At 39.7% G+C, this 27,495-nt stretch overlaps 1 protein-coding gene across 3 annotated transcripts; it reads right to left on the reverse strand.

Annotated features, from left to right (window-relative positions):
- Window positions 1-1,160: 1,160 nt before the first annotated feature.
- SP2 (Sp2 transcription factor) lies at window positions 1,161-27,495 on the reverse strand. 3 transcript variants are annotated; one of them, XM_081343132.1, is made up of 7 exons: window positions 27,442-27,495; window positions 22,483-22,558; window positions 9,589-10,554; window positions 8,881-9,205; window positions 7,597-7,771; window positions 5,748-5,941; window positions 1,163-3,475 (listed from the first exon to the last, which is right to left on the reverse strand). In XM_081343132.1, exons 2-7 carry the CDS (start codon window positions 22,543-22,545, stop codon window positions 3,375-3,377), a joined length of 1,824 nt encoding a protein of 607 aa, XP_081199258.1. In that variant the 5' UTR covers window positions 22,546-22,558; window positions 27,442-27,495; the 3' UTR covers window positions 1,163-3,374. The 3 variants fall into 3 exon arrangements, with proteins under 3 accessions (XP_081199260.1, XP_081199258.1, XP_081199259.1); XM_081343133.1 differs by lacking the exon at window positions 27,442-27,495 and adding an exon at window positions 25,934-26,669; XM_081343134.1 differs by lacking the exon at window positions 7,597-7,771 and having other exon boundaries at window positions 1,161-3,475.

A 27,495-nucleotide genomic window follows, 5' to 3' on the forward strand; every position in this document is an offset into this window, starting at 1 on the left:
AGATGAGCACCGGCCCCTAGAGTCGGAAACGACTAGCACGCATGTGCGGGGGAACCTTTACCTGTACCTTTATTAAGTTTGTATCATATAATTCGCAAGCTTGCAATGGAATATTGCAGGTGTTACTTTGGTAATTAGGGTTCAATTAGTAGTAGTAAAAATATTTATCCTTTCATCTGTCCAGGATCCTTTAACTTGATCATTTTCTAGTTATATTAATGAGTGCTGATGAGTCATGTGTTCCATGTTAGCTAGACAGAAGTTTATGAGCAGTACATTCTGAGGAGAGCAAGTGTAATGCCGTGGTTAAGACTGTGTGTGTGAGGATGATCTGTGACATCTTTCTCCAACGAATTGCCAGAATTGATCCAGCTGACTATCTCTTTCCTCTCTCACAATTCCATGTGTATCTGCTCAAGATCTATATTGTTCTTTGGTCAAGGATATACAATAGCTATGCTTGAAGTTCCAAATCAGACCGTGTTATGTACAGAAATCCCAGATTCACTTTTTTAAATGTGCAGGTGCTGGGGAAGATCCTGTGGAGCCACTGCCACTCACAGTCGATAATATATTGGGTTTGAGGAATAATCTGATCGGGTATACTTTCCTTACACCTGAGGTAAACCTGGACTTAAGAATATCTACAATAGGAAAGCTTTCCTTGAAACGAGAGACAGGAAAGTCCGTATTCTCTTGAACACAGGGTCCTTTCATAATAATAGATCAGGTGAGAAAACTAATCTTTGTGGTCAGAAGGCTTATACATGTAAGTGATTTAAGAATAGCAAAATCCCACTCAAGGGATTTTCTCAACATCTCACCCAACCCCTTCTAAAATTTGATCAATCCACAAAAGGTACTCTTTCTCATCAGATCAAATGATAATGGACCCAGAAACAGAGCTTATCTGCCCTGTCCCTATGCAATATACTGGCCTCTGAAATTTGTGTGGGCTCCATATTCATAATTTTATGCAGCATTGCTCCTTTATAAAATATTCAAGAAATATCTCCAATATGTCTCTAGCTCTTGCTATGTTCTTTACCTTTTTCTTATTTTGGTATTATTGTGATATTTATGTGATACTTTTATTTGGATGTTAGCCACCTTGAGTGTTAGAGCTGAATAAGATAGGTTAACAAGTACATTCTTCAGCCCTCTTTTCCTATAAATTAATACAGCCACCAAACACTATACCTTTTACCATTTCAGGACTTCAGCTTTTAATATTAGCTTGCTTATACATAACATTAGTTTCAAAACTGGAGTATAACGATATGGATTTATTTTTCTTTCTTGCCTGCCTGCCTGCCTGCCTGCCTGCTACTTAAATCATTGTCTTTCCCCCCAGGATGGGAAAAAAGTAAAATGTGTGAGCATTTCATTAGGGGAAAACTTTTTGCTACAAATCCTTGATAAAGCCTTTACTTTATAGAACAAGGCAGCTTTCTCTGCATTCCACTATGATTCACTGCCACTATGGATTAAGCATGACAGAAGCATAATGATCACCATTATAAAACCTAACAGCATTGCACGCTGCTGTGTAATGAATGTAACAGGTCAAAGATCATTTTCATTTACAAAGTTTGCAAGTGTATTTTTGGAAGTTGTTACTTCTTTATGAAGGGAGTGGGTAGGTAATGAAAGAGACATATTAAAATCAAAACATTCTGACCAACTTTTTATATCTGCATGACAAAACATTCTGAGCATTAAAAATGCCTTTGAGCAGTCCTTAAGGAGTAAAAATATTTCTCTTTTACATTTTTATTGTCAACAAGCCACCTAAACAACCCATTTTTCCATTCTTTCCTCTTAAGAAAAATAATCTTTTGTTCCCAAATGGCGGCTCAGTGTGAGATTCTAACATTTCAGTCATCAGGAAATGCATGGTTCTTCCTCAACCTGGCACTCCCTTTTAGGCAGGCTACATGCAGCTCTGCCAAGTTACACCATTAATTGAAAACAAGAATGATCTGTCACTTAAAGAAACATACTTCAAACAGTTAACAACTAAAAAATAAAATGGATTTTCGTTTTAATTTAAAAGGTCAAAAATAACAAATTGTATATTTTTGAAACAAACAAACACTTAAGCGCAATAGATAGTTTATGATACAATATACACTATAGTACACAAAAAGAGCTGCATCATATATAAAAAAAGAGGCAGGGGGAATCCAGTGAAGTAAAATAAAATAAAAAAATGAAATGAAAAAGGGGGAAAACTTAGAATATTCTGTTTTTGAAAAGGATTTTTTCATTTCACCTGCCAAATTATGTCTAATAGAGCTTGACAGTGCAAATCTGCACTGGACTTTTAATTTTATTTATGTAACCAAGCAATGCAGAATTGCAAACAGGTTGCCCTAGATTTTCCATATGGCTCATAGTTTTTGCCTGCGCTTTTTATTATCTACATCAGAGCCTGTGGTACAGCTCTGCTTCATATATACATGGGAAATCCTCTTTGTGTATGGACATCTTCCATTTCCTTCAACAAAGTGCTGCTGCTGCTACACATATCCTAGAAATCCCCGTTACATACACAGGCCATATCTAGTTTGTAGACCAAGATCAGATCACAGACTCTGCATTTTGATAGGAACTTTAGGCTTTGCCTGCACTTTTGGGCAGGGCAAAGGTTTTATTTTTTTTAATAAAGAAATTATTAAATTAAAAAATGCTCACAATACATAATTTGAACCTGGGGTAAAATATAAGGCAACATTCTCCATAGAAAAAACATGAAGCTTCCTAAGGAGGATTTTTATATGTATATAGATATATAGATATTTATATTTTTAAATATAAAGTAGGAATGTGCTAGGGGGACTGAGTCCCATTTTGGATGGTTTCCCTGCCTCTCATTCAAAAGCTTCACAAGCACATGGGAGTGAGTTGGACGAGGAGCCCAATTACAAGTGGGGTACAGTTTCACTGGTGCTACTCTTAAACCCATAAGGAGTTCCTTTGGTGCAGCAGAGGAGGGCACTGGCTCTGCAAGCTCCTGAGGAAGGTGCATAAATGGGTTTTGCCTTGCTTTTCCAAGTCTGCCACTGGGCTTGTGCCGATTTTAGCATATTTGGAAATGGCATTGCTCCCCCATCTCAGGTTCAAGCCTTGAAGTCTGATGCATTCATCAAGAAGATCCAAAGGAGAGTGCCAGTGTGAAGGCAGTTTGGTTGAAGGAGCAGCAGCCATTCCATTTTTCCTTGGGCAGATGTGGCTGGGAAAGCTGTCACATAGTCAGGACAATTATTTGGGTATTTTTTTTGTGTCCTTTGCAGAGACCATCTTTCATGATGAGGGGTGAAAAACTGCTCACCACCACAACGTTTCCTTATTTTTCCTGCTTGCATCCCAACCTACAAGTTCTTGGTGACCAAGTGGGTTTTATAATGCTTTGTCAGATGATCGCTCCTAATGAAGCGCTTTTGGCACTGGGCACACTCAAAACGTTTGTCACCTGGCCAGAGAAATGAACAAGAACAGCAGTGAGCACACATGACAATGGCCCTACAATAAACATATTACAAAAAGCTAATGCACATATGGTTTACAGAGATTGCTTTGGGGAAAAAATTGGTGCATGATAAAACTAAATCCAGAACTAAAATTAAGTTTCATATAGTGATTAAGGCTAAAACTTGGAGACAGTGTGTCCTGGTCTCACCCTACGCACAAAACCAGTGGGTAACCTTAGGCCAGTCTCACTTTCTCAGCCGTATTAAGAAGGCAATGGCAAACACTTCTGAAAAACCTTGCCAAGTCCCCCACTGCAGGGAGTGTCCAGGCAGTCTCTGAGAATTGGACATGATTGAACAAAATCCCTCCCCCACAAAATCTAAACATAAACATGTAAAATGCATGGCAAGTATGACGATCTCGTTCATGTCCTGCCTGAAGGCATCTGATAAATCACTTTTCAAAGCAGAATGCTAAGCATTAATCTGATTCAGTATTGGGACAATTTATGACTGAGACTGAAATATGTTAAGGTTAAGACAGTATTTTATGAACAACGGAGATGGAATGATGGCCACTGCAATCAAAGAAAGCTGAATATGTCAGTACATAATGGACAGATCATGAGACACAGAGGAGAATGCTAAAGTCAGTCTAGGCTACAGGATATGAACTTTAGCTGTGAGCCTAGCAATGCTCTATTCTGAACCATTTAAAGCTTTAGAGTGGACTTCTAGGGTAGCCCATGTGGAACACAACACAATAGTTAAGTCATGAGGTACATAGGGCATGGGTGACTGTCTGAAGGGATTCCTGATCCAAAAGTGTATGCAATGGGTGTCTCAGATGGAATTATGCAAAACTCTATGTAGCACTGCAGGAACTGGATACCATTTATAAATGGGAAAGTGCAAACCCATCCAAGATTAAAGATGGAATATTCCACAACTATCGCCTTGTAGGGGACATGAGTGGCACAATAATTTAATAATACACTCAACAAAAGGAAAGGGAACATTGAACTATGTGGCACTCCACAAAGGAGAAGCCTAGGGAACAACCTCTCCCCAGCAGCACACCAACTGGAAAATGGCTTAAAGGAAGGAGAACCACTGTGAAACAGTGCTACCAACTTTTAAAGCTAGTCTAGATGCTGCCATGATCAATGGTAGCGAAAGTCACTACAGAGATCAACAGTGGATGCACTACCTCCATCCCTGCTCTATCCCATATCATCTACAAGTGTGACCAAGGTTACCCGGGTACTAAATTCTTGCCTAAAGCCCAACTAAAATGGATCTAGATAAGCTGCTTCCTCCAGGATCCTCTGCAATTGCTGTCCAACTACCATCTCAACAACTGTCCTTACAAAGGGGAGGCTAGAGACAACACAACTATTTTAAACTGCTGGGTCCAAGGTTGGGCGTTTGAGGGAGGCAAACCGCTGCCCAATTCAAGGCTGAAGGTACCATCTTCCAGTCTCAAAAAGTTGTCATCACAGTTAAACACAAGTCACCTCCCTGGCCTCTTTAACCGGGAAAAACCTGGTTAAAATTCTCCTGTACATGGGTCTTCAAGAAATATCTCATACTGATGTGTGTGTATGCGGTGAGTATTACACACTAGAAGTATAGTAGCTTCTAGTGTGCTTTGAAGTAGAATTCAAGATACTGATTATCACCTCCAAAGCCCTTCAGATATAGACTACAATATTTGCAAGACTGCCTCTGATTATTTCTATCCATCAAACTAGTACAATGGAAAAGGCATGCTCCAGATCCTGTTTTTTACAAAATATCATCAAATGAGACCAGGGAGCAGGCATCTTTGCTGCAACACCTGCTCCAAGGAACATGACACCTCCCAATATCCAAGTCTGCTAGTATTTCTTAAAAGCATGGCTATTTTCCCAGGTTGGAGATCAAAAGGTTAAGGGCCCATGGGATGAATGAAATTGCTATTTTCTTGATTTTATATATATTATTATGACTAGGTTTTTTATTGCGCTTTCAATTCTGTTACCCATCCAGAATCACTGTTTTAGAGGGGGGATGGCTATATTTATGACTTACATAAATCAACTTAAATTGTTTCTTTTTTTGAAATCAAGTCTTTTAGCACTAAATCAACCCAGCATATCTTTATTACAAAGATAACTGAGTTAAGATGAAATGCCCTTTAAGTGTTTAATATTTACATTTCCCCCCCTATCATATGAGTAGAACTACAGCTGGGATACAACGGAAGGGAGGCAGAGAAATGACTTGACAGACCTGTATGCGTCCGGGCATGCCGCTGCAGTTCATCACTGCGTGTGAATCTTTTTCCACAAAAGACCCAGTTGCAGACAAAAGGCCTCTCGCCTGTGTGTAGACGTACATGGGCCCGCAGAAGGGAAGTCTTGCGGAAGGTCTTTCCACATTCAGGCACGTGGCAGATGTGCCTCTTCTTCCCTTGATCCCCCAACCTACAAAAAAAGAAAAACAGAAAAAGGGTGTTCTTAATCTATATTAATAAAGATATGGATATATTTGCTGGATTTTATTGTGGTGGCATCTCAGGGATCAGATCAATTATTGTATCCTGCAATAATGTCTCAAGAAGCAGAACTATTGAAAACATCAAACAAATTTCATACTGATTACCCCATATACTTCTGCAGAAGCAGTAGCTTCTGCGAAAGGATCCAACATTGATTCACAAGTACTATTTATAATAATACATTGGCTGTTCTGGAATTTACCAAGAATCCACTTCAGTGTTCCAAGCAAAGCCGCAAGACTGAATAAATCAACCCCAATCCATTAACCTTTCAGTTATTCCAGATCTGCTGCCTAATTTAAGCAAGGAAGATACAACCTTTTCAGTTCTGAGGTCACATCAATTGTTAAGTTTTACACACATGCATATGGATGCAAGTTTACACCACTTCAAACATTACCCACAGACAGAATTTCAGAAGGCAGGTTCATTCCCTTCAATTCAACCTGATCAAGATATCTACCAAGTGCAATGTGAAAGAAACTATTTATTCTCTGCCACTAAACTGATCCTTTTTAATAAGTTGATCTGCTTGGTTGTGAAAAGAGCAGACAAAATTCCAATTCTTTCTGTTCAATATTAAAAACAGATCCATTATTAAGCCTACCCATTAAGATAAATATCTCTGTACTCTCCCCCAGCAAGAACTCAATACTATTTTAGTTTTCTCAAGAGATGAGCAACTTGGGAACAATCCTGTCTCTTCTTCATGTAGTTATTTTTTTCAAGATAAAAAAAATGCAGAAAGTATTATAGGAGACAACATACACATATTCAATTATTGGTGCTATATTTCTAAAAGACTGAAGACACTACATGATGTCAAACAATCTCTGGACAAGAAAATAAGAACACCCTTTCCTCTGAACAGCTTTCCCTAGATCATATTCTAACAACTAGATAACCAAATACTATTATTATAGAATCTCTTTCATACTTAATGATTTGTGTCGTTTGATGGAAAATCCATCTTTTCATCACCTACACTTCAACCACTGTACCTTTTTATATCTAAAGAGTGAATGCATCAGAAACCACTCTTATGATGCTTTATCTTGGTATTTTAGAATTCTGATTTCACAAGGTTCAAAATCTTACTAGGAATAGCTGTAGATAAAGAAGGTTCTCAGATGTACTAGAAAGCAGTGACAATAAGGGCAGGAGATGAAGTTAGGGTGGCTCATAGTCATTTGAACTCTTCCATATAGAGGCAATATACTTTTGAATGTCCGAAGACTATTAGTAGTCTTAATACTCTTATGTGTTTCAATATTTACATATATTCACCCGCTTCCCAAATAAAAATATCTGTAATCTTTTTAAAATAGATTCAAAGAAACTTCCTTACTCTCAAATAAAAAGCAAGCAAGCCTTCTACTAAATAAATTGGATTGCTCAGTAGGGGTTATGTTATCCGTCTTTAACTGTTTAAAAATACTGCTTTTGTTATTATAAGGCACTGAATACTATTTATTGATACCAAGAGAGAAAGGTTATGAATTAAATAATATAAAGCAGGAAGCGATGTTGGCAGCCTTTGGGCTTTAATGCTCCTTTTTGCTCCCAATCCCCATGCATTACCTTTTCTCCCCATCCTTGCAATTCGGGCAGGTGCAAGCCATCCGCCGTCTCTTTTCCCCAGGCTGCAGGTCCCCCAAGAGTGCTTGTTCCATTTGCAATTGAATTTGGGTAGGGTTCAGGCCACTGATGGTTAGATTGTTGCCTGAAACATTCTGTACCGTTAACTGCTGTTGGCCTGCAGAAAGAAGGATGAAGAAACTATGGCTTGGGAATTTCCACTGCTAAAATATGGAGACTCAATTATTTCAGTAAACCTCCATGCAAACTCAGACTAAAATACCATGTAATATGAGTTCCATTTTCCCTTCTTGCCTTTTTGGATGTCAGAACTCAATTGAAGGTTCCAACATTTCATTCCTGCCTGGATCCAGATGCCCAACTTTCCCCTCATCTTACATACATTTATATTATTTCTAATTTTTGTGTCTCTTTACATTACTATCCCACTCTGATACACATTTTCACAGTTTGCTACCTTATGAAGGGGTTTTCATAGTTTTCCCACCCTCAAGAAGATAGAAAGTGTGGAATCCTTTACTGCCATCTCCCCAGCAACCAACAATGTACGGAATAGAAATAATGCAATGCTTATGGTTACAAATTACAATTACTATAAAAGTAAGGAAGCTATTTCCTAGTTATGATAGCATAGTGATATAAATCTGCCTTTTACTTTGTCATGCCCCCTATTATTAGAATGAAGCAAGAACAAAAGTCTTTGGGGAGTGCAAAAGTAAAGTGATCACAAAATGCTTCACACTTTTCTTCAGGTATGTCCATTCCTAAAGACCTGGTTCTTTCCCCAAGAATTGGGTCAGGATGGAATTTGAACTGGGGTGTTATTTAGTAGCACCTTTGGGGAAAGAGTACTTCAGGGTATTTTTTAAAATTGTTATGAGAATCTAGAATCATTATGAAGGGGTGTGTGTGCGTGCGCACACACACACACACACTCCTTAATCCAACTAAAAATACGAATCCCAGGCATATTTAAATCAGAACAAGAAATCCGAACACTGGGATAAGGTAGAAAACTAAAAGAGTTTTATTAAAAATCAAGCTTTCGTTGGCTATCAACGTCGTCAGGATGAAATAATTGGAGTGGGGAGACTGCATTTATATCATCAGCTGATTTTACACACACACACACACGCACACACCCCTACTTATACATTATTTTTCCTTGTTACTGATAACATTCCAAGCTATTTTAAAAAATGGTATGATTATTATAGCCAAATTGAAATATTGCACATCACAGGTTTGTTACATTATATTTCCCACCTCCGGTATTGGTGATGGTAACAGGAACACCTTGAACCTGCACACCATTGATGCTGATAGTCTGCATTGCCTGGGCAGCTGCAGCGAGTTGGGCAGCGTTGAGGCTGATGATGCCTCCAGCAGGGGCAATCTTTGGCAGAGCCCGCTCTTTACGAGCCCCCCCTGTCTTTTTGGTACTTCCCCCTGAGTGGGAGCTGCGGGATACAGGGCTGCTGCAGGCTGTGGCTGAGGAGACTGCAGGGGCAGGGGTCATAGTTAGGCCCCCTCCTGGGGTGTCTTGTAGTAGTATTGTCTGTAGCTCACCAGAAGGTGTCTTAAAATAGACCTACAAAAATGACACAAAAATGAATCACAGGATGCACCTGGGTATGGAAGGAACGTAGAATCTGACCTCCAAATAGAGCTTCCCAACCTTCTCCTTCCCCAAAGTTTTGATTACAAATCACTGTACCAGAATAAATGCATGCCAAATTGTTTATACCTCTTGAATGCTTTTATAGGAAACTGACACTTAAATAACATTTATAGGGGAAAAAGTAACTGGACAAGTAATGTTTTTTTCTATTAGAAGAACCCCTAGCTTGTTTGCCCCCAAGAATTCTAGTAATTAGGTATTACTTGATCGCTCCAAATTGAGTGATAGTTTGAATTAATGAAAATATTTTTAAAAAAAACAGAAAAAAGGGGGGAGAACTTTCAATGAAATACCTGAGTGGGAACTGGCTCCGTTGTCTGGATCTGGAAGTTTTGTTGGGACTTTTGGGGAACTGTGGGGAGTGTGGCTGAGGCTGCCTGGACTACCCGTAGGGCTTGCTGGGGTATCTGAACTACCTGTTGCTCTTGTTTGGGCTGAACTACTTGCACCTGTTGGACCACAGCTGGCTGCCCAGACCCAGGACTCTGCACAATCAACAGATTGTTCCCTGCCTGGATGATGTTGTCAGCTGTAGTCTCTATTAAGACTGTTTCCACTTGCTCTGCCATAGCCATTGCAGTTGTCTGAGCTTGAGATACCATTTTCTTTCGGGATTTTCTGCTTGGCTTAGAGGGGCTGTCGGGCACAACTTGAGTTTGAGAACTAGTCTCCCCAGCAGTTACAAGATTGCTCACTGGAAGAGTAAGTGTAACATTGCCACTGGTGCCAGTCAACTTGACAACACTACTTGTGTTGTGGAGACTGGATGCTGATGACTTATGAGCTGGAGCTGGCTTTATTGGCACAGGCTTATGAGCTGAAGAAGACGACGATGATGAAGAGGAAGAAGAAGGGGTGATATTGCTGGGAATAATCTGTATTTGATTGCCCACATTTTGCTGCACCTGAATCGTCTGTCCTGATGCTGTTTGGATCTGTGGTACCGTCTGATACTGGATACTGGCAGAAGAGCGGGTTCCTTTGCTGATTACAGTTGGGTTCTGGATTGTAAATACTAGCTGTCCACCAGGATATGATGTCCCCAATTGAGAACCTTGAATTTGAAAGAGATTTCCTTTTGATGATAAGATTCCAATGTTCTTATTAGAACTTAATGGGAGTGGAGCAGGTTTAATAGGAACCAATTTTCGAGGGGCAGGCTGAGGAGGAGCAGGAGAAGTAACTGCTGCTTCTACAGCTGGAGGACCAATTTTGCTACATGTGGCTGCAAGTAGAGCTAATGGAGATGGCTGAGAATCCTAAAGGAATGGAAGAGAAAAGGCTTGTGTCAAAGACAATGGACACAAATAGTTTGTTCCAGATATAATACAACACAGTTGAAGAATTAGAAAACCCAGATTTTTATAATACAAAGCTTGGACTTTGCATTAAAATAGCACAACATCAGATTCTTAAATCAACAAGTATCAATAGAATTGGATCCAGACTAAATGAGAAGTGCTATAGGCTCATCAAGTGCTAAAAAACTAAAACTTGACTAATTTATTCCACTGAATTTGAGTTCAGCAAACATTTCAGCTAACGTGTATTCAATATATGAATTATAAATGTATATGATTGTTTGAGAGACCCAAAATATTCTGTATATAACACCATAAGGGAGAAATGAAGCATTCCCAAATATTTTAGAAACTAACATTATTTACTCTCATTTTCTTATTCATTCTGCATTTAATACTTTTACATTTTCAGCAACCAACACCTCAAACTGAATATCCATGATAAACATTTTATAAACAGAAATTAGTACTCTGTATTAGACGCATATACAGTAAGAACCTATATTGGTATCATACAAAATAATGGTCATTCACTGACTTTGAATGGACCTTGGGTGCCAAGAGAACAGAATTATTTAGAAGAGAGTTTTCCCTCAAGGAACTAATGATTTGAACCTGCTTTTTATCAAAAAGGAAAAAAAAACCCATTCATTTACATTTTATTTATTTTATTTTATTTTATTTTATTTATTTTAATTCCATTTATATCCCGCCCTTCTCCGAAGACTCAGGGCGGCTTACAAGCTTAGCAGTAGCCTTCATTCTATGTATATGCCTGCTTATTAGGGCTTTCATACACCCCCCAAGCGGCATTATTACAAAGTCAGCTTAATTGCCCCCAACAATCTGGGTCCTCATTTTACCTACCTCGGAAGGATGGAAGGCTGAGTCAACCTTGAGCCTGGTGGGATGCGAACCTGCAATAATTGCAGGCAGCTGGTGTTACTTAAGGAGGCATTAGCCCACTGCTCCACCAAGTAACATTGTCCACCTCCTTTGTTGCAAGGGCTTTTTTTACACTTATAATATAGGAAACAGCCATTTTCTAACTTGAGAGTAGATCAAACCTTTTTATTGAGACCCGGTCTTCTGCATGCTGCTGTATTTTACTGTTACACTATGACCTCTCATAATGCTCTGCAAATTTCATTCCATTCTGCCATAAAGAAAGTTACAGCCAAGTAGATGTAAGGAAAGAGAATTATGCCACAAAATATTGCAGGAGTCTGTTAAGTTTCACACTGGAAGTATGTACATGATGCTTAGTGGAAAAATGAAATACAGGCTGCGGATCGTTGACCAGAGGTTGTTGTTTTTTTAACAAATCCTTTATCAGAAGAAAGCATCTATATTTTCTTTTACATAATTGTGTTCTGTTTGTGTATGCAGTTTTCTGCTATTCCTTTTCATTGCACCTATGCTTGCAGGCCATACATGCTCTACTCTGGGTCACAGGATCAGAAGGAATAAGAACTTAGAACCGAGTAATCAGCAGTGTCCTTAGTTGCTGCCCGACTGCCTCTCCAGCAAGGTTAAGGGGGTAGAAACTTTCTCTCTGGAGCCCCAAGCCAGATATGGCTCATCTTTTTAATTTGATCCTTCTTTTATGGTTTCTCCTATCACATCAATTTTAGTTTCTTTCTGTTTAATTTTTACAGACTTTTTGGACAAGACAGACCATCTGTTCAATCCAGAAGAATAGGGAATGCCTAATGGAGGTCCCGCTCTACTAGGAGATAGGATGAAGGGACACTGAGCTCAGTATTCTTAGTAATTGCTTTCCTTTGATGACCTTCCAGAGAATAGTTAAAACCTGATTTTTCTGAATGATTTTTGCTGATTAAGCAGAGATCTGTACTATCATTATCTGTTACCATGCAATGTTTGGTTGGTTTAAATTTGGTTTGATTTTATATATGCTTAGAGCCTCTGGAATGAGGAAATTTAATAGGTAGGTAGGTAGGTAGAGAGACAGAGGATTGACAGAATCATAAGTCACTTTATATAATTTCTTTCCAACGTTTCAGTAGGCTGGAAAGAAAAAATGTATAGAAAAGACAGCTAGAAAAAAAGATTATGAAAGAAGCATTACTACAATACGTATACCCAGGAAAATATAGTTGTTAAGAATGCAGTCAAAGAAAATAAACTCTGGTTAAGATTAAGAGGCACAGGAAATATAGAGCAATTCTGAAAGGAACTGAAGAGGGCTAAACATGCATAAAGTGAAATCAATGAGAGAATGCTCTAGTATGCATTTAGAGATATCCATGGCGCTGACACTGATATATTTATTTATTATTTATTATTTGGATTTATATACCGCCCCTCTCCCGAAGGACTCGGGGCGGTGTACAGGGCAATTAAAACATTATATACAACACATAATATACAAAAATTAAAATAAATTAAATCAAGTAGCCCTAAACAATAAAACCCGTTCTAAAATGTAAAATTTAAAATTTAAAATCTAAAATCCCAGTCCCTCGGTCCAGGCCAGCAAGTTCAAATAGCCAAGTCTTCAGGTCGCGGTGGAAAGAGCGAAGGTCGGGAGCCATCCGAAGCTCAACAGGGAGCTGATTCCAGAGGGCAGGCGCGCCCACAGAGAATGCTCTCCCCCTGGGGGCCGCCAGTTGACATTCCCTGACCGACGGCACCCTGAGGAGGCCCTCTCTGTGGGAGCACACAGGACGATGGGAGGTTAACGCCGGCAAAAGGTACTCCCGTAAATAATCCGGACCCATGCCATTTAGGGCTTTATAGGTCATCACCAGCACCTTGAATCTCACCCGGAAGACAACTGGAAGCCAATGCAGCTCGCGGAGCAGAGGTGTTACATGGGAGTATCGGGAGACCCTCATCACAACTCGCGCGGCCGCATTCTGCACCACCTGGAGCCTCCGAGTGGTATTCAAGGGCAGCCCCATGTAGAGAGCGTTGCAGTAGTCTATCTGAGGTCACGAGCGCATGAGTGACTGTGCGTAGGGCATCTCGGTCCAAATAGGGCCGCAACTGGCGCACCAGGCGAACCTGGGCAAAAGCCCCCCTGGTCACAGCTCCTATATGATCTTCTAAACTGAGCTGTGACTCAAGGAGGACACCCAAGTTGCGAGCCCTATCTACGGGGGTAACACCTCACCCCCTATAGATAAAGATGGAATAGAGTGGACAACCCGAGATGCCGGTATGCACAGCCACTTGGTCTTGTCGGGATTTAGACGAAGCCTGTTCCTCCCCATCCAGACCCTCACCGCCTCCAGGCAACGGGACATCACGTCGAGGGTATCACCGGGTTGATCTGGGGTGGAAATAAAAAGCTGGGTATCATCAGCGTACTGATGATACCCCACCCCAAAACCACGAATGATCTCACCCAGCGGCTTCATATAGATGTTGAACAGAAGGGGCGAGAGGACCGACCCGAGGGACTCCACAAACAAGAGGCCTCGAAGCCGACCTCTGCCCCCCTGCCAACACTGACTGCGAACGACCCAGGAGGTAGGAGAACCACTGTAAAACAGTGCCACCCACTCCCAACCCCCTGAGGCGCCGCAGTAGGATACCATGGTCGATGGTATCAAAAGCCGCTGAGAGGTCTAATAGGACTAGGACAGAGGAGCAACCCCTGTCCCGAGCCCGCCAGAGATCATTCACCAGTGCGACCAATGCCGTCTCCGTGCTGTACCCAGGCCTAAAGCCCGATTGGTAGGGATCCAGATAATCCGCTTCCTCCAGGAACAGAGGAAGCTGATGTGCCACCACACTCTCAACAACCTTCGCTAAAAAGTGAAGGTTGGAGACCGGACGATAGTTGTTCAAAATGGCCGGGTCCAGGGCAGGCTTCTTGAGGCGGGGCCTCACCACCGCCTCCTTCAAGGCAGCAGGGAAGCTACCCTCTCTCAAAGAAGCAGTTATTACCGCCTGGAGCCAGCCTCGTGTCCCCTCCCGAGCTGCATAAACCAGCCAGGAGGGGCACGGGTCCAATAAACACGTGGTGGAACTCAGCCTCCCCATGATCCTGTCCACTTCTTCCGAAGTCACAGGATCAAATTCTTCCCAAGTAATGTTCCCAAGACCGCTCAATTCCCCGTCAGACTCTGCCCAGTCGGTGTCCAAGCCGGCCCAAATCTGAGCGATTTTATCCGCCAGATATTGATTAAACTCCTTGGCACGACCCTGCAAGGGCTCCTCCCTCACCTCCTGATTCAGGAGGGAGCGAGTCACCCCAAACAGGGCGGCCGGGCGATTATCTGCGGACGCGATGAGGGCAGCTAAGTAATTAGACTTCGCTGCCTCCATCGTTGCGAGATAAGACCTCATGAAGGTTCTTAACCGCAATCGATCAGCCTCAGACCGGCTGGACCTCCAACAGCTCTCTAGGCTCCGTCTCCGACGCTTCATCTCCCGGAGCTCCACAGAGAACCATGGTGCCCGCTGGGATCTGCGCTGGGTCAGGGGTCACATGGGAACAATGCGGTCGAGTGCCTCTGTGGCCGCCCTTTCCCAGGCTTCCACTAAGGCATCGACCGGGCTGTAAGCGAAGGTGGCAGGGACAGATCCAAGCGCCTCCTGGAACCGTTCAGGGTCCATTAGGCGCCTGGGATGGAACCACCTGGTCGGTTCTGTAACCCTGCGACGGGGGGGGGGGGGAAACAGAAGGCCAACCGCAGGAGGTGATGATCGGTCCATGACAGGGGTGTAATAGCTGGAGATCCCCCTCCCAGATCATCAAGCCACCGTCCAGATAGAAAAATAAGATCGAGTGTGTGACCCCCCCATGAGTCGGGTCCTGAATTACCTGGGTCAGGTCCATGGCCGTCATGGAGGCCATAAACTCCCAAGCCAACCCCGACGAACCTCCTAGGGATGGCAGGTTAAAGTCCCCCAGAACCATAAGTCTGGGGAACTCAACCGCCAACCCAGAGAGGGTGTCGAGGAGCTTGGGCAGGGCTGCTGCTACACAGGTAGGCGAAAGATACGCCAGCAACAAGCCCAACTGAGCCCCAGGGCCAAATCTCAGGAGAAGCGACTCACACCCGAATATCTGAGTAACGGTAGCCTCCCGCGGACACAAGGTCTCCCTTACAACTACTGCAACACCCCCACCCCTTCCCTGAGCCCGAGGCTGGTGAAGCACATGGAAACCTGGTGGGCAAAGTTCAGTCAGAGGGACACCACCCTCTGGGCCCAACCAGGTCTCAGTAATGCAAGCCAGATTGGTACGCTCCTCCTCAACCAACTTTCGGATAAGGGGAGCCTTATTAACTACCGATCTGGCATTAAAGTACACCAGCCTGAGCTCAGGGGCCTGCTCATCCCCGCTCCTGGGAATACGGGGTAAATCTGGGGGGCCGGAGCGCACCACCTCTTGAAGATAGCGGGGGCGCGCTCCCAAATATTGATGCGGCCCCCCGTACAACCACCTGTTGCCATTCCCAATCGTCATGGGGATCCGTAACCCCACCCCCCCATTCCAGAGACCTGGAGGCACCCAACCCAATCCCAATCCCACCGCGACCTGTCACAAGCCTGGACTGAACCTATCAAGGAGTGAAGTTGCAACAAATGCTATAAATGTTAGTGTTTCCCCACCCACCCACCCACCCATGAAAGAGATGCCATAAATGTTGTGCTTATAATCAAATCTAAGGTTGCAATTATTTAAGTACTAGCTATGCAAGTGTGTGTCTGTGTGTATGTATGCATATGTGTGTGAAGAGTGAAAGACTGAGACTCCATCTGTGCCTGATGATTGGAATAATGCCTTATTATTCCCTCTATAAAGGGAAAGGGAACACCAGTAAATGCAGAAACTATCTGTTAAGTGCGCCCGGAAAGGTGTTTGATAGAATTAGTGCAGGTTCGCATCCCACCAGGCTCAAGGTTGACTCAGCCTTCCATCCTTCCGAGGTAGGTAGAATGAGGACCCAGATTGTTGGGGGCAATAAGCTGACTTTGTAATAATGCTGCTTGGGGGGGGGGAAAGCCCTAATAAGCAGGCATATACATAGAATGAAGGCTATTGCTAAGCACATTGATTTGTGCCTTAAATTGTAAGCCGCCCTGAGTCTTCGGAGAAGGGCGGGATATAAATGGGATTTAAAAAAAATATAATTAAAATAATGCAGGAGGTGATAATGAACAAAAATTTGGGAAGTAAAACATTTTTTATGTTAGGTAGGAGTATTCTGACCTGATTACTGTTTAGTAGGCAATTGTGAAATATGTCAAAGTAAGACAGTTTATTGTGCATTCACTAATTCAGAGAAGGTATATAATAAAGTCAATATGCAGGATGGATAGAATGTTTTGCACAAATACAGAGCTGAAAGTTGTTTGCTGAGTGCAGTGAGAGGGTATATTATCTAACTAATGTATGCATGAGAATAAGTGGAATACATAGCAAATGGTTCAACCCTATATAAGAGAATAAATGATGTTCTGTTGGTTGTTCAATGTGTTTATGAATAAATGGATAAGGAATGCTTTAGCAAATATTACCTAGATGGTATACTGCAGAGTACAAAATAGATCTGAACATTACTATAACGAAGACCAAGGCAACTGTATTTGACAGAGAAAATAGAATTATTAATAGTTAATTATATGCAAATGCCAAAAAAGCTGGAGTAAATTGATGAATTTATCTAGTATAGTAGAATAATTACAAAAGATTAGAAAATGGACAGTGAAATTGTTAGGACGTACAAATAAATGTTAGTAGGAAGGTAATGTATCATCAGGTAATCATCAGGAGAATTTGTAGAAAGAAGAAATATAGCTGTGTCTAGGACTTTGTTTCTGCTCAGCTTGGTTTATGAAAGTGAGGCTGGATGTCAGGATAAAAAGTAACCAAAATTCAGGGCAAATATGGAACATAATGCATATTATTGTGAAACAAAATAGGGTCAGAAATTGAGTGATGAATGAATAAGGACTCAGTGACAAGTACAAAAAATACATTCTGGTAGCTTGCTCCTAGAGAAAACAAATTAGAACTGATTTACATGGCAAATATATGAAATAAATATATTTATATTTATTCAATATAAATATAATGACTCATAAAAGAGGAACCATGAGAAACCTGGTCTGGTTGAAGTTGATAAGTTCTTGAAAAAGTGAGAATTTTAAAGAACAAAAGCCAATGAATAAAGTCATGTGGGAACATGATGGATTTCCAAGGGCAGAAAGAATATAGTGAATGGTAGTGGCATAAACTAAATTTAATCATATTTTGTTCTTTTTTCTTACCTCATGACTTAAATCTCCTTTCCTTGCTTTGTATAATAATGCTTACCATGATGGAAACAGATGAAAGAGTATGCATGTAAGGAAAAAAATATGCCAAAACCCCCCAACAAAACATTCTTCATTATGATGAAGTTATTTCTTAATGCATCTATATTTCAAAATGCAGAATTTAGAGTCCTACTAAATCTCTAAGAAAATAGACTCCAAAAATATTTTCAAAAACAAACTAAAATCTAAACCTTTGGGATGATACAATGATGATATAGAGCATCCTAGATGTTTCTGCCTAAGGGATGGAAGCTATATTTAATGAAAAGTATCCTTGATTTTGTTTTGTGAAAGTGAGACTGTTACCTTAAGATAACTGAAAGTTGTTACATAGAAAAATCACTCCAAAAACACAAGCAATTTTCATTTCTTCATTTGATCATCTTACTATCTTTCTATTCCAAAAGGAAGATAGAAGAGGACACAACCCATATCAAGCAGAAATGTACATACTTCCACTGTCAACCAGGAAGAGGAAGGATATACCTAAACATTGCATGGTGTTTAATGAAACTTGGATTAGATAGCATTCCAAGGTTCTTAATGGAACCCAGAGTTTCTTAGATGCTTGGCAAAGGCTGAAGGCGGGATCTCCCCTTCTTTTTTATTGTCCAGTACTTGTTTCAGTTGTATTTTCTGCTTCTCTTCTTTGGTAGCCAGTAGCATATAAAAGTATTTTTATTTTCTACCAGATTTTGTAGCCAACATGCTTTCTAATATAGTTGACCCTCTGGAAGATTCATAAATGAGTTATTGTCCTAGTAAAATGAAATTCAAAATAAATGATATATTTTATTAATGAACTTTCCAGTTAAAATAACTTTCTTTTATGGGGAAAAACAAAGAACATTTGCTTGAAAACAAATGTAGCTACTTTAAGGAGTTGCATTAAGGATGCAGTCTTTAAAGCAGTTGTGTGCCTTTTCAAGTTCACATGGAGGTCAAAGAAGACACAGCTACCTCAAAGAAATACCGAATTCATGCTACAAGACATTTGGAAGTGTATCTTCTAGATCATTTTCAAAGCATGCACACTACTACCAGTTATTTCTCTGAAAATTTCATTTATATAGTGATTAGTAACCATAAATTTTTTCTTATGTTGTTCTCCTGCAAATATATAAATCATCTATATGATTTGTTGTTTCAGTAAGTGAATTATACATCTTTTTTTAATTTTAAAACAAGTTTTATTGGTTTTCCTATTTAAAGACTATATATTTAGAAAGCATCATTGCACCTGGGTAATCATCAATTGAATAACAGAGTTTTCAATACATAGTTTGGGTTACATTGTCATAACATCCTTCTCTATTTCCCTTAACATTCAATATAAAGTGTTTTAACGAATTTCTAAGAATAGCATAGTCAATTAAAGAAGAAATTTATCAGTCCAGTTTCAATGAAATATATCCATGTCCTGTTATTAAATTTTATCTAATTTTGATATTAATTATAGTATTCAAATTTAACCTTTAACATCCCAAATGGTATTCACAACCCAAATTTCCCTTATTTTATTACACCAAAGATTGTAGCGTCTAACATACACAGAATAGTTAAGTAGCTAAACTCTACCTAATAAACATTGTCTATTTCATATCCTAATACATCACAAGTTACCAATAGGACAGCCTATATTTATCAATCTACTTCTCCTTCTACATAACTAAAATTTTAACATCAAACGTAGGATCCATAAGCCAAATTCCCATTATGTCAATGTATGAATTATAATGTTTAAAATAAGCCTAATAAGTAAAAACATTCTAATTCTATCTCACAAACATTTTCTATTTCAGATCCTAGTAAGTCACTAATTACTAACAAAATGGCCTATAATGATTCTCTAGGCACTCATTTTTTAAATCTAACTCTAGGTTTCTTTTTTTGCCAATCAGGTTTCCAGACAAAAGCCTTTATATTGCCAAATAGGTCTTCCTTCGCTCTCATGCATGTTATTTGCACCAGAGGAGGCCATCCAACCATCAATAATGCACAAAGGTTAAACCATTTATACTCATTAAATTGTTGCCCTATTGATTCCACTCTCTTTATTTGTTCTAATATCTCTGTCTGTAATTCGGTCTGGATTTTTCTTCCATCCGGGTTCGTCTGTTTTGAGTAGAGAATCGTATCCAGTTTTATAGTTAATAGTTGGCTGTCCAGGGTTTCCACAGGCTGTCTTTGTTGATCTTCGGCATCCTCCATATTGGCATCATTATCTTGTGCATAGTATATTTCTGGAATTGTAGGGTCTTTAGAGAAGGTCCAAAGTTGAATATTAAGTTTTTCCATAGTTTGTTGTTGGTCTTTAGGGTTGTCTGTCTTAGTAATAGTTCCTTGTACTTTTAAGATTGTAGGTTCTTTGAGTGGAGTCAAATTTTGGATATTATTTTTTTCAGTATTTTGTTGTTGTTGCTTATATTCCTCTCTCTCAATAGTGGTTTCTTCCAATTTTGTTATATTATGAAATGTGAATTCTTTGATTGGAGTCTGGGTTTCAGTTTGTGAGTTAGAGTTTGGCACCTAAATTTTTCAGTCTGGAGATAGACATCTCAGTGACTTTATATATTGTTTCGAGTATAAGCTTATAATCAAGCGAGGTTTGTGGCTGATCACTCTCCATTTTGTAGTAGTCCATAGTGGAGGCTAATTTTCAAACAAAAGTCAGTAAGTGTCCACCTCCACAGGTCTAAGCTAAATTCATCTCCAGCTGTTTCAGGTTTTTATCTTAATGCCAAGGTCATAACAAGTTTGCTTGCCAATAATATTCACTTGCTATATCAGGCTTGGCCACTAGATGTCCCCAGAGTACTTAAAATCCTTTTCAGACAGAGTAAATTTTGTCAATTTTGGGTCTTTTTATTTCTTTTTTGTCCCCTTTTTTAATCAAATCGGTAGAATAGTCCATTTCTGTGAGTTTAGGAATTTTGGGCCAAAAATAGAAAGACAGTAAGTCCAATTAATTAGCATTATTTAGTTCAAGGCTTTTTTTTCCTTTCCCGATGTAGAGGGTGGGGAAAGAAAAGATCCCTTCCCTATCTCCTCGCAGGGAGAAGCAAATTCAAGAAGATTTTAGCAGGAAAAGATACACAATTAGGAAAGGAAGAAGGCAATTCTCACCCAGTTTACAAGTGCTTTGTTGTAATTTTGGCTTTGGCAGGAAACGGCTGAAACGATGGGCCATGGGAGTGGCCGATCCTTTCTTCGTTGGTTTGGAGAGTTGCTCCAAGCTGACAGGAGGGCTGCCGCCCTTTTACTGCTGACTGGAGAGTCCTCTCCCCTGCTCGTCACCCCTCCAGGGCGACTTTCGACCCCTTTACAGGGATCACCCGATGAAGAAATCCAGACGTGGGGAGTGTTCCCCTCACGTGTCTGGCCGTGCCAGAATCCGGAACCAGAAGCCCAAATTATACATCTTTTATTGGTCCTAAATTAAATACTTGGGTTGAGGGTAATTCCAGTTGAATCTTTGGACATGCCAATAATAGTTTTGTTGAATGTGAAAGAGAAATGGTTTGCCACTGTCTTCTTTCAGGAAGTTTTTTCAACTTTCTAGTTTAATCTACAGCCCTAGGAAAGTCTGATGGACTTCATTTATGTATTAATCAAGTCTAAACATTTTTTTAGTAGATGCTGTCACTTGTGAATAACACACGGTAAAAACTTCAATTGTTCTCTCCCTTTTTTCACTTTTGCCATATGTACTTTGACTTGCTCTGCCAAATTATATATATTTTTATGTGCAAGAAATCTTTAAAATTCAAAAAATTGCTTAGTCCACCAAACAAATTATTTCTAGACAAAGTTTTTAACTGATTGGCAAATATCACAAAATGTTGTTCCAAATATGAATGTTTACATATGTATATGAGATTAGTCTAATGCCTAATAATCCACACTGGAATATAAACACAAGAACCTAAAACACAGACTATAGCATTCAAAGCATCTAATGCAGTATTATAATATAAAGTGAAGTTCAAGAACAGCAATGGAACTTGAAGTATAATAGCATTACTTGCAATAATCCTGAATTTTTAGGCAAACTAAATGCTCTGTCTTTGGACTAGACCAGGGGTGTCAAACTCAATTTCATTGAGGGCCGCATCAGCATTGCGGTTGCCCTCAAGGGGCCGGGTGGGTATGGCCAGGGTGGACGTGGCCTACTGGGTGGGCGTGGCTAGAGTGTGTATGGCCTACTGGGTGGGCGTGGCCAGCTCTACATCGTTCGCATCAAGGGGGTGCCTATGGGGGCCTGGGCAGGAGTGGGACAGATCTGAGGGTCTCTGGCAGAAGGAGGGTCTCTGGGCCAGGGCCAAGGCAGTGGGGGCCGTTCCCTCACTGTTTCCAGGATGGCTTCGCGGGCCGCATGAAACCACTTCACGGGCCGGATCCAGCCCCCGGGCCTTGTGTTTGACATGTCTGTTCTAGACCAATAAATGAAATTGTGATATCTTAGTAGAATTCTTCTCTATACTAAACACCTTCATCAGACAGTTTTCCACATTTGCATGATTCTAGGCCAAACATTTACATTTTTTAAAAAATACAACAATGCTATCAACAGAAACAACCCACCTGAGCTGCTGTAGCAGCAGGCTGTAAGTAATCACTGGGACTAACTGCAGCAGTGGCAGCCATACTGTCTCTAAATCTGGAAAAAAAAGGTTTGGTTAATCAATTAATTAATCTAAATTGTTTTTCAATACTGATAGTAAGATTTATATTGTGTGCAAGATAGATATATTGTCTGATTGTCTTAATATACTATTTTCAGTTAAAATTATTTACAGCATAAAACTGAACAGAATTGTACCCACAACTAAAGTATTTATTTAAATGAATTATAATCCATCTTAAGCATTTCTTGCTAGTTGAGCTGACAGATATCAGAACAATAAAAAGAAAGTTAGATTATGTTCAGTATGGATTAGAAAGTTAATGTAAAAACTATTAGAATGGGGGGAAATGCAACATATTTTAGAGAATTTGACAATGATGTCATCAATAATTTGTAGGACTACCGGTATTTTTGGGCATATTTATCACATCTGGGGAAAATATGCTGTGACCTTCTGATATCTCACCATAATAGGAATAATCAGCCAAATAACTGCAAGGTTGAAAGCCAGACAGAATTTAAGCAAACATTTTTATAAACTATGAGCATCAATATAAAACTATATGCATAGTTTTATGCTGCTTACACATTTGTTGTATGCAAGGAGCTAAAAAATGGTAATATTGGCTTTGACACATCCTACAAATACCTATTCTAAAATCCTAAGCAGCAATTTTATTCTAATTATGACAACTTATTCATAGAATTCTTTATATAGGAGGTATTCCAAAAGCAAATTTCTAGATTTTACTGTTGTGGAGATAAATTTGAAAACATAGAGATTATTAACAAAATGAAGGAACCAGGGAAAGAAAGATGGTAACAGAATGACCAGCATGGGAAAGAAACAACAAAAAATAACTTTTAGCCTTCTAAGCACTGTTTTGTGCATGCTGCATTGTCATATGACTAAAATTCTAAAGAGAAAAGGTCATTCAGAGCATGTATGTGAACCAGTGTTATAACTGTCAGAGCCTCCTCAAACCAAACATATATTTTAAAGCCTAGAAAAAGGTACAGTTTCAAAATTTACTATCAAGTATAATACAAGTGTCCCTGTGCATTTGGAATTACCTCTTCCTCTGCACTCTAATAACACCATACTTGTCCATGTCAGGTATTAGCCTACCCATTTAGTTCTTCAAAAAAGTAGCTCAATTGCCAAAGAATGATATGTTGATCAAATTAGCCCAGCCACAAGTATGAGGCTCAATATGGATCCCAAGTAGACTATAAAAATAATATAGCTCACCGATGTTTCCTAAATCCACAAGAGAAGCATGTTTATAGGAAATACAACCAAAATTACAATCAGTTCCTTTAGCACAGACATCCTAGATGGCAAATCTAGATGAACACATTATTTTGCAGTTCTTCATCAACAATTGCTACCCTCTCAATGGAAGCAAGTGTAAAAGCTTGCTTCATTCTACTATGCTTCATTCTACCAACTACATAAGATTAGGCAAAATGAAATAAGGTTTTGAAAGAGGATGAGAAAGAGAAAAATATGTGTTGTGCAATTAGCTCACATGGTGTAACAAGATGGTGGGTTTGTTGTCACTGTGAGTTGTGGTGGGGGGGCACGAAGGGAGGTTCAGCCAATCTCAATGTATACATGGTTGTACTTTGACAATAAAGGTTCATTCATTCATCCCACTCTGATCATTACTTTTAACAGACAATTAGGTTTCTAATGTATTTATTTAAATCATAAGATTTGTATGGCTGTTCATCTTAAACAACTCTGGGCATCTTGCAACAGCAATAATGTTCATGTGACATAAATTGAAATGATGGTTCATAGGCTTTCAAAAGGACAACGAGAATAAGAAAATTATATGACTTACTTGTTTTGGTAGGATTTTCTATGTTCTAACCTACATTCATAGTGCATGATGGCTTTCAGAGTTTATAACATGATGTGCTGGAAGCCCACAGCAGAAGCTCTAATACAGGTAGTCCTTGAGTTATCACAACAATAGAGCCCCAAATTTCTGTTGCTAAGTGAGTTTTGCCCTATTTTTTTACCGTATTTTCCGACGTATAAGACGACTTTTTAACCCATGAAAATCATCTCAAAAGTTGGGGGGGTCGTCTTATACGCCCAGTCGTCTTATACACCGGAAAATACGGTACCTTTCTTGCCACAGTTAAGTGAATTTACTGCAGTTATTAAATTAGTAATTGTTAAATGAATCTGGTTTCCCCAGTGACATTGCTTGTCAGAATGTCGCAAAAGGTGATCACGTCGCCCTGGGACGCTAAAACCGTCATAAAGGTGAATCAGTTGCCATGTGTCTCAATTTTGATCATGTGACCACGGGAATTGCTGTAATGGTTGTGTGAAAAAATGATCACTTCTTTTAGTCCAGTTGTAAATTCAGTCATTAAATGAACTGTTGTAAGTCGAGGAGTACCTTTATAGCAAATTCTTATTTGCAAGATTTAGGTTAAATATCAGTCAACCAATGAGGAAGGATTCAACATCTTAAAAGCAAGTTTTTACTCAAAGAGAAAAAAAAAATCTCAGCCACAAGTAACCAAGTATTTTTAATATCATTTTTAAAACTTTAAATTATTTTATTTATATTGTATGCTAAAATCCCTATTTTTTAATTCAAGGAATCATCATGACTGAGATCCTTGAATCCTGGAGAGCAGTATTACTGGCTGTTGAACTCATCTTCCTTAAAAAGAGAATAAACACAAGCTTTGGGTTCGTAGTCAGCAGAGTATCCATTCTTTTTCTTTACATTTAACTTTCTATTAGCCCCACACCATTTACTATCACTGGTAAATCTTATTCTTTTTCCACAATTTTTCTCTCAATTTTTCAGTCTTTTATGTGGTTTGGGATCTATAGCCAATTTGGAATAGTAGTTAATATGTTGGGTAGAAATCAGGAAACTTAGTTCTAAGCTTCCCTTAGGCCAGTTGGATTACTTTGGGTCAAGCATTCTTAGAGGGCTGTCACTTTAGGCCAATCACTCTCAGCCCAACTCACAATAAGTTCACAAAAATATTTATAAAACCAACATGTGTTTAATGTTGAATCTCTGTATATATTGTGCACACTTTCTTATTTTCCTTTCTTTTTTGACTTCTCTGTAATTCCTTTTTTTATTGTCTTTGCAATTATTTTGTATGTAACATCTTATTTTTGAAATAATTCAGAAAATTTAAGAAAAAACATTTTAAAGGTTGGATCAAATATATTAAAATTTAGGATTTATTTAAAAGTTAGTATCCATTACACATTATATCAGAATTGTATCCAATAACTGCAATAATAATCACAGTACAATAAATAAATGTATGCCTTTTTGCTAGATTGTTAAGACTTTTTAACTGGCTGCATTAGTACTGATCTTTGAAGAGTAAACAAAGCCTTCTGATTCAACATACCAAGCATTAGCCCCATGATCTGTGCTACATCTTCCGGGGGAAAAGGTCTCCTTCTGATTGTTCTTTAGGATCCTATGGACAATTTCTTCCTCAATTCCATTGGTTAGGTCTGCAGAAAACACTGCCCTAAACTACAGTTGGGTAATTTGGGTTTCAATGTGTTGGGTGAGCCACCTCACTGTATTATAAACAAAGTTAAAGCAGAATAATCATAAAATAGGAATGGGATTTTATATACGCATGTTTTAAATATCTGAAGCATGCATGCAATAGCAGTTGGGATTTTACACATTCACAGCAGTATATAGTATATGAATCGATTTTGTTCAATGCATTCAAAGTCAACTAAACAGGTCAGTTACATCAAGGGGGTTTTATGACTAGTTTAGACTTCTATGTGCTTATAAACTAATCACACTGAAGCCTAAACTGAATTAATTCAATAAATCATTGTGCAAATACAGTATGGCTATTGAAGCAAGCAATCTAAAACACAGCAAGATTGTGTTATCATCAGTCCCCTGCACCCTCCACCAATTATATTTTATTCTCAGTACATCTGAATATACTACTGATACTTGAGCAAACTTGCCTGTTCCTTAAGTCCAAGGTTTGAAATGCTAAGCTTGACTTAACCTGATAGTCTTGTTAATTTTCTCCATCACTTACAGTCATCTGCTACATCCTACTCTTTCTCCCTCTGTCCCGTACCTTTGTACTAGACATCTGCCCCATGATTAGAGGCAGCATTATCTCAGTCCATTTTTTCTCGTCTTTGGAATCCCCACATCCATCTTTCCCTTTCCTGGTTCCAAGTACCCACCATTCTGATTGTGCATGGCCCTTAGGCTTGTCTCAGTGCCCTATAACCACTTATTCTTACTGTCTGCGTTAGGTGACCATCTCAACTCTTTTCATGCACACAATCTCTACTATTACTTGACTGGACTGTCATTGTTCATCCTCCAACTCTTTTAATTCTCCATTCTTATACCATTTTCTTAATCTACATAAGTTCATAACCCTATCGAAATAGCCTGACATCAGGGGGGGGGGGGAAATAAGTAAACATGTATTTGAAGCAACAATATTACACAAAGGTCCACTTGTTTTCTTTCAGGTTATTGTTAAAAAGTACAGATATACCGCCATTAGGAAAAAAAACAACCAATACCGAGCAACAACGCCAAACTATCAATATATCTCGTCGTTTCCCGCCTCCCGCTCTCTGAACCCAAGAATAATGAATGGACACTCTCATTCTCCCCCCGTCACCCATGCCTGTTTTTCTTATGGGTCCCCGGAGGCGGGCTCTCAACTTAGCCCCGCCCCCTTCCGGTCCCAGTTGCTTCAGCCCTCTTCGCGCGCTCGGGGCCCCCCCTCCCAACAAAGGCCCCCTACTCGCTTTACAGATCCCACCTCTTCCTCCATTTATCACCCCACTTGATCTCTTGATTTCTCCTCCCATTTCTCCCCGAGCACGAGCTCGCTCCCCCGAGCTCACTCGCCTGCTAGCAAGGAATCAGCAGCGGTCCGAACCCCCCTCAAGACGCCATTTTCCT

Source organism: Vipera berus, assembly GCF_964194415.1.
Source record: "Vipera berus genome assembly, chromosome: Z".
In the NCBI taxonomy this organism is placed as follows: Eukaryota; Metazoa; Chordata; class Lepidosauria; order Squamata; family Viperidae; genus Vipera; species Vipera berus.